Below are 8363 nucleotides of genomic sequence, written 5' to 3'. Positions count from 1 at the left end.
TATATATATATATATATATATATATATATACACACACACACACACACACACACACACACACTATATTGAGTTATAAGTATTAAATCTATAAAGACTTTAAATGGGTAGAAAGAGGTCATGTGGTTGGTCAAATTGACCAAGCTTGTGTTGAGAGAGAGTTAAACAAACATGCACAGAGTAACATAAATAATTCTAGGATGTTTAGATATTCAATTTTCAGATACAAATTTATGCAATTCTTATAGATGTCACTTTAATGAATTAAACTCAATTTCTACATGCTTTATTAGACATTTTTTATTCAGAAAAGAATTAGCAGGCACTTTTATTGCTTCTACCAGCTGTTAGAAAATTATGCCAAGAGTAAACAGGTCCCCCACTTATGGTATGATTAAAACACTTACAGGATAATTTGATGCATACTGAACAGAGCACTGTAGGTCAACATTATCTCCTATGTTAACTACTCTCTCTTTAGTGATGTAGGAAATAACTGGGTTCTGTTGGGCATCAACTGTAAATAAATCAGGTAGCATTAAATACATTAATATTATGAACAATGTAAAAAAATGGATGTACAGTATAGTCAAAAACTTTTAATGACTAAAATGACAACTAACAATTACATTCAGAAATATTTTGTTCATGTCATTAAATATATTGATAAAAAATGTAACGTACATTGATACTCAAATTACAAAACATGAGGAAACATGATAAATACTGCACTCATACATTAAGTATCCAATTTCTGAATTAAGTTAAGCTAAATAATCTTAGTTTCTTACCATGCAAGAAAGAAAAAAAAAAAAGATCCTTTTCTTGCACAGAACTTGTAATTTGAAACATATATGTAAAAGTCCAAATAATGAATATGTATTGCTAAACAAAATGCAAAATGTTTATGTTCATCCACACTGAAAAATAAGTTATTAGACCCTCAAACCAGCTCAATTACTATAGTTCAGGTTGTTAATCTCCAGATTTATCTTATACAGAAATAATTAACTATATACTATTATTTTAATTCATAAAAAGTCATTTTATGAAATATCTAAAAACTTCAACACTATATCACTCATGTAAATATCATTAGAAATTATATTCAAACACTGACTACATATATTTCAAGTAGCTGTATGGTGGTTCCATATCACCAAAATCAGCCAACTAGCATACCCAAATCAAACCTGTAGCAATCCCTAGAAATGTGGATAAACAAAAGAAACTTTAAATTAAGAGATAAGGTCAAGCCTGACTGAAATTTGTAAACACAGGAAGTACAATATCTAAATATCAATAAAAAAAAAAAAATTAAGTTCATATAAACTTTCACAGTTTACTGATCAAGGTAAAAGATGTACTGTTTTCAATAGTCAAGGTTTCCTGAACATTTTGCAAGACAACGTAAAGATGACCATGACTAAACTTACTAATGGTGACTGAACTGTAACATTCATTTTTGGATGATGAGCATGAACTCTCATGTCCATTTCAAAGTGATATCCTAAGTTAATAAAAATACTAAAATAAAATCTACAATGTTTACAATGTAATACAAGTTATATAACCCATTAAAAACAATTACTTACAGCAAGCACAAAGTTATTAAGGGTATAAGATTTTCACAGTAATTTTATCTTCATAGGTACATGTCTAATGACACAAATAGCTATGCAAATACTTTTTTTTTTTTGAAAGTCACAAAACATAAGTATTGGCTTCAAATTAAAAGAAAAATAACTTATAAAAAGGCATATTTCACTAGTTTCTACATCTAACAATGTTGTTCTCACATGCAAAACTGAATTATAGCCACCTCCCTAATTAAACAATTCTATCAATATACTACCTGAACCAAGATACATCAATAAAGATACTGCCTGAGACAAAGTACATCAAACTAGTTCTTTAATTCAGTTACAGATAAATTATTTTTAGTTTAACTACTTTCATTTTCCTTCATATTTGAGACATCAAATGATTGAAATTTTAGATTTAATACCACAAATATAATAATATAGGTTAACCCAAGTAAAATTATAAAGGTCCTGTTTAATTAATTTCTTATCATTCCTACTCATGGCCCAGAATTATGGCACCAAGTTTTTTTTTAATCATACTAAGGACTTTATTAGGCCCTACATTAGGGTCTACGATATACTGGTATCAATTTCTGTTATTCTCACTTCTAAAAACTAGCCCAATATTAGGGCCTCGCATCTAATTTTTGCTTGACAAATAAAGTTGATAAAATCATATTCACGGCCCAAAGTTTAGGCTAACTTCTATTCCTGGTGCTTTATCACTACAAAAATGCTAGTAATTTAAATTCTGAAGTCAAGACGATTACAGCAAACACATTTTAGGTCCAACATGGTTCCAACCTGTTATCATTAAATTACAACACACAAGGAATGTAAATATAATGCCAAGACTAACACTAAATTCAAAAAAAATACCTATTTTGGTATTTTAGAATCTTTTTTTTTTCAGTTCAGTGTTAACTGTGATAGTTTTAAACACAAGTTGCAAAGGTATATAATATCATAAAATACCCTAACTTCTAAGGCTAAACCGAATAGATTACATGAAATGCTAACTAACTGTTACTACTAGTACTGGTAATACTACTACTACTTTACTGTTTACACTGTTTGGGTTGTAAAGTTGCGTTAATATTAAGCCTAAAATTTCCCTTCAATTTAAAATAAAAGTACCGAGTTACTTAGTAACCATAGTGTTATTATTATTAATACTTCGCTAAAAAAAAGCTTCCTAATAATGTTTTTAATTATCAGTACTAAAAATACCTTTGTTACCTGACATCCAGTAAGTCAAAATAGCAAACACAAATATCATATTGCTCAAATCTAACATCTCGTAATACTAAGGAGTATTATATACTATTAACATTAAAAACGTTACAAACGATTTTTTAAAACCTACACTAGGACTATTTTGAATATTTTAACTAACAACTACTACACTCAGTGTGTTAATCCGCCAAATAAATAACTAGGAGTATATTTCAACTTTCAGTTAATTGTGCTTATTCGTGCAATTTAAAAGAACATATTATAAAATTGCGACTTCAATTTCTTACATTGGTTTCATTTAACATTGCAAAAATGTAAAAAAATAAACTTGGATGAACACTTACAACTCACCCAGTTATTATTTACTCATACCAAAAACCGGTTGTTGCACACTTCCTGTCAATAAATAATTATTCTATAACTCCGAGCGAGTGACGAACTATGTGTGGATAGATTTTTATGAATTTGTTTGGTATTTCATTTTGTAGACAGAGAAAGCGTTTGGATATATTTTCTTTTTTAAAACTACAACTTTAAATTATAAAAATTTAGTCTAAAAGTTTTATAATGTGCATCGCGGTGGAATGTAGCTCACAAATTCTAAGATCAAGATTACCATATTGTTTGTAATTAAGCACAAAGCTACACAATGGGCTATCTGTGTTCTGCCCACCACGGGCATCGAAACACAGATTACAGCGTTGTAAGTCAGCAGACATACCGCTCGCTGTGCCACTTGGGGGGGGGGGGCAGAGTACCATATTAAAGTTATGTTTACTTTATACTTTTAGCACTATACAGATTTCTTTTAAAACAGAGCATTATCTATTCTAGTTGAACAGAATTGTTTAAACATTTGTTTTACAACAAGAAGGGTCTATTCTTTCATTGGGGTGGGTAATTTCGGAGAATTCCACTCCTAACCAGCGACCTTGGACACGACTAACGAATAAAACTTCAGACCAAACCAAGCCTTCATAGTAGTGAGGTATCAAAAATCGAAATGGGGGTTTAAGTGTTTTACACTTGCAAAAAAGAAACCTATCATTCTATAGGTATTTGAAGAACTTGTAGCATTCCGCCATAATTCAATTCTTCGTATTTTTAGCCGACACTAGGCAGCTGACACATACAGAGTTGTTTAAACTATTTGTTTAACAAGTAAAAGCTAGGAATGGTCTATTATTTCATGGGGGGGGGGTGTCTGTGGGCCAGACTTCATTTCGATTTTCGATACCTCACTACTATAAAGGCTTGGGTTGGTCTGAAGTTTCATTCGGTGGTGGTCGTGTCCAGGGTCACTGATGAGGAGTGGAATTCTCCGAAACTAGATATCATTTTATAATTTTCAGTAGACGTTGGATTATCATATAGACAACATTCATGGTATTCGAAAGACCAATGAAATAACCACAGAAACTCTGACACTAGTCTTCAAAAGGGTGAAATCAGCTGGGCCAAAATCAATCTTAAAAAAAGAAAAGAAAGATAAATTATGGTAATGCAGGTATACAGAATACAGAGATGAAGTCCCCACAAATCCAAACAAAATGGAAATAGAAAAACCACTTCCCACAAAAAGATGGGAAGTTCACAGCTTTTGGGGTTTCAAGTCCTATCATTGACTCTTCGTATCATTCCTGATTGAAGATTGTTAACAAATTTTCTCGGGTTTGCACCTTATTATAAATATCATACCCAGTAATCGGAAATGACCATGCTTCTGTCGCGTTTTATCAGACTGGATACAGGTTTTATGTGGTTTGTTGTTCGTAACTCCATATTCTAGCCTTTAAAGGACTCGTTCTGGAAGTCCAGGTTCCAGGACAATTCAGTTTATTCTCGAGAAAGATGCTAAAGTGTCGTTTGTCTCAAACTTTCTACATCAGAGAAACGATATTGACAACATATCAGCACAAAGATAGAATATAATATTTTGAATAATTTTATAATTAAGTATCCAAAACCATTAGTGGTAGTAGCCATATCCATTGTTGTTACGAATTGTATTTCACTTGTTATGAGGCAGAAATCATTTTATTTAAATTGTATTATATTTTTCATTCAGAATATTTCTTGTTCAGATGTTTTCCTATGTCATTTCTAGATGGCAGCATGCTTGGCTACATAAATTTAACTTCCCAATACTAATTAACTGCTTACAGTGGGTGTAAATGGTTACCAGAGGTGATGATATCATATAGGCACGACAAGGGAGTTTTTGAGTAATTATTTGAATGCTCAAATATTTATATTTGTTGGTTTGGTTTTGTGTGCGAATTTCAAGAATGGAGTTTTAATCTTTTTTTTTTTGCAATTTTAATTTTCTACCTCAGCTTTTCAAAAAAGTGTTTTAATGTTAATCCTTCTATTGTATATTGTTTTAAAAGTAGGTTGGTATATTATAGCGTTAATTCTTCTGTTACATAAAGTTGATTTAAAAAGTAATTGCAGGTACTGATCTTTAATTTTTATATTATATACTGTTGAGTTAAAAGTAGATGAAGGCTTTAGCTGTGTTAATCTTTAGTTATAGATTATGCATCTTTAATTTAAAAATATGGCAGGAATTTATTTCGCGACAGTGTTAAATATATAGATTATATGGCGTTAATCTAAAGAGTAAGTGGAGACTTTATAGCATCAATCATTTTATAGTAGTGTTATTTTCAAAAGTAGGTGGCGCTGTAGTAAGGTTAATCCTTCTATTATATAATGTTAATTTAGAAAGTAGTTTAGCGTGTTATAACATTAATTATTGTCTTATAGAGTGTTGATTTAAAAGTATATGATAACTTTAATATCGTTAATCCTTTTATTATATAGCAATAATTTAAAAGTAGGAGGAGGTACCATAGCATTGATCATTCTAATATCTAGCATTAATTTAAAACATAGGTAGTGCTTTGGTAAGGCTAATCCTTCTGTATATACTGTTTTTCAAAATGTGGGTTGGGGTACTATAGTGTTAATCTTTATATCATAAAGTGTTAATTTAAAAAGTAGATCGTGCTTTAGTAAAGTTAATCTTTTTCTTACATAATATTGATTTAAAAAAAAGTACAGGTATTGTAACATTAATTCTTCTATTATATAATGTTGACTTAAAAGTAGATAAAGGTTTTAGTTGCGTTAATCTTTCGATTACATAGAGTAAATTTAAAAAGCAGGTTGGGCCTTATAACGTTAATCCTCCCATTATTTACCGCTAATTTAAAAAGTAGGTGGGGATTCTAACGTTAATTTTACTATTAAGTAGTGTTCATTTTAAAAGTAAGTGAACTGCTTTATAGCGTTAATTCTTCTATTACATAGTGATGACTTAGAATTAGATGGGGGATTTAGAAGTGTTAATCTTTGATTATATAGTGTTAATTTATAAAGTAGGTCGTGTCTGAATAATGTTAATCCTTCTATTATATATTGTTGATTTAAAAAGTAGGTACAGGTATTGTAGTGTTAATTCTTCTATTATATACTGTTGACTTAAATATAGATAGAGAGTTTAGTTGCATTAATCTTTAATAGTTATCCCCGCACTTGCCCGACACGCCGCCAGAGGGTGCTACACGCGTGTTGACATCGGAAAGGGAGGGAATGGGAGATACGATGATGCCACCAAAGACGATAACGTCTTAGTTCCACAAAATGTCACCAGAGGGTGCGTTGCTCGTGATGCTTTGCTAGGCTGCCTATGTAGATGTCATGTATTAACGTGTCTCAACATTATCATAATTAATAAAGTCGGTATTAAACACTAATTCATTAGTTCTATATATCTCTTGACCTCTTATATTTAAATCGTCTTAAAAAGGACCTTTATTTAAATATCATGCAATAATTAAAACTTACATTTTCACTAGTTTGACTTTATGATATCAATATAACATGACGAAATATTTCATTTTACACATGATACTTTTATCTTACACGATTTTTACAATGGTGGACATTAAACTTCCACATATGCTTGCATCACATTGTCCAGATTTAATAACGTTAAAACAGGGATTCGAACCTGCAACCCTCAGATTGGGAGTCGAGCATCCTAACCACCTGGCTATGCAGTACACCTTTGTTATTAAGCTTGATAAATTATCGTGGAATTCTGTGATATTGATATAATAATTTATGATTTTTTGGCTATTCAACTGTATACATAAAACCTAAAAAAAATTGAAGAGATAATTCTTTGACTCAATGTTTTAAGAAAAATAAGTTTAATAACTTATTTCTAAATAATAATAATCTATCTATTTATCTATATATATATAATGTATAATAATTGAAATGTTACTGTATTTTACTAAATACTAGCCTACTAAAACACAGCTAAGACAGGGTCACTTTGTAAAGACTACAGGTCAATTTTATATCATTGGATATGGTAACATGAGTGCATTACAACTTATGTAATGTTAGACATGCACCTCTGAAAGGTCAATATAATAAAAATAATAATTATATATAAATGTATAATATTATGAGATTTAAGCTATTTAGTCTAAAGATTTATGTGTTCGTGTTATAATTTGTCATCATTCTAGAATGAAAGAAACATAATTTATATTTATTTCCTAATTTTTTATGTTGGTTACGAGATCGGCCAAATCTATTAAACCCATAGAGATTCATTAGTGAAAATAACAGATAAAATATAAAATTTTTTCCTTAAGAAATATTTGATAACTATCTGGACACTATAAACAATTTGCAGGTGAAATTTGAAAATTTTCTGATACATAACAATATTTTTAATTTTAAAATGAAAATTACTTTACATGTTGGATAGGCAAAGTGCGAAAATAAATAAATAAAGGTATGAGAAAAACATTTCTTAATAGACTTTAAGAATTAATAATAAAAAAATAATATTCTGTGTATATAAAGCATTGTAATGTTAACTGATAATCTGCCAAATTTCGTTAACATACACTCACTAACTTAATAGTTATAACATGAAAAGTATAACAACCATAAAATCGTTATGAGGTCAATCCGATGACCGAGCCCATTCTGAAAGGGTTAAAGTATGTTGAACATTAAATTTATGTAAAAATATATGATTATGTAGAGTTTGAACCATTTATTTTCAATATTAAGTATAATGTAAATACACAGTGACAATGTATTATAATCGACTTTTAATTTAATAAAAGTTTTTGTCTCTTCTTTCTAGCCATTGATGACGTGATGAGACAATGAGGCCATCATCCTTCATTTATAGAAACACTGTCTGCATGGGTGTGATTACGTGAGGATATTTGTATTTCCTAACAGTCAAAGTTTAGCTAGTTTGACATCAGTGTCCACCCAGAACATGCTATAATGATTGTCTCGTTGACTTTTGAAAGCTAAACAGCAGGTATTCTATGGAACATTGTTTGTAAGAAGCAATGAACACTTTAGGGATATATTTGATATTTTCACCAGATTTGCATGCGAGGATGAAGTTTGGAGGTGTGTTTGCCTGTGGTCAAATACCTTATCATGCAAAAAACAAAACAAACAATTATACATCGTCAATCTGGATCCAATTCATAA

General features: G+C 30.1%; 1 protein-coding gene across 2 annotated transcripts in view; it reads right to left on the bottom strand.

Moving 5' to 3' along the window:
- The window catches only part of LOC106471061 (lachesin-like), a 29221-nt gene extending 26303 nt beyond the window's left edge, over positions 1-2918 (bottom strand). The window contains exons 1-2 of one of the 2 annotated variants that reach the window (XM_013931652.2): positions 2814-2918; positions 405-514 (exon numbers count right to left, since the gene is read on the bottom strand). In XM_013931652.2, coding sequence (XP_013787106.1) covers positions 405-514; positions 2814-2880 — 177 coding nt within the window. In that variant the 5' untranslated portion in view covers positions 2881-2918. The remainder of the gene's footprint in view (positions 1-404; positions 515-2813) is intronic. The other variant, XM_013931660.2, reaches the window with a different exon arrangement.
- Between the last annotated feature and the right edge of the window lie 5445 nt (positions 2919-8363).

This window comes from Limulus polyphemus, unplaced genomic scaffold (assembly GCF_000517525.1).
Source record: "Limulus polyphemus unplaced genomic scaffold, Limulus_polyphemus-2.1.2 Scaffold109, whole genome shotgun sequence".
NCBI classification, from domain to species: domain Eukaryota; kingdom Metazoa; phylum Arthropoda; class Merostomata; order Xiphosura; family Limulidae; genus Limulus; species Limulus polyphemus.
Note: the sequence above shows the minus strand (reverse complement) of the source record. Positions and strands in the feature narration are given on the sequence as shown.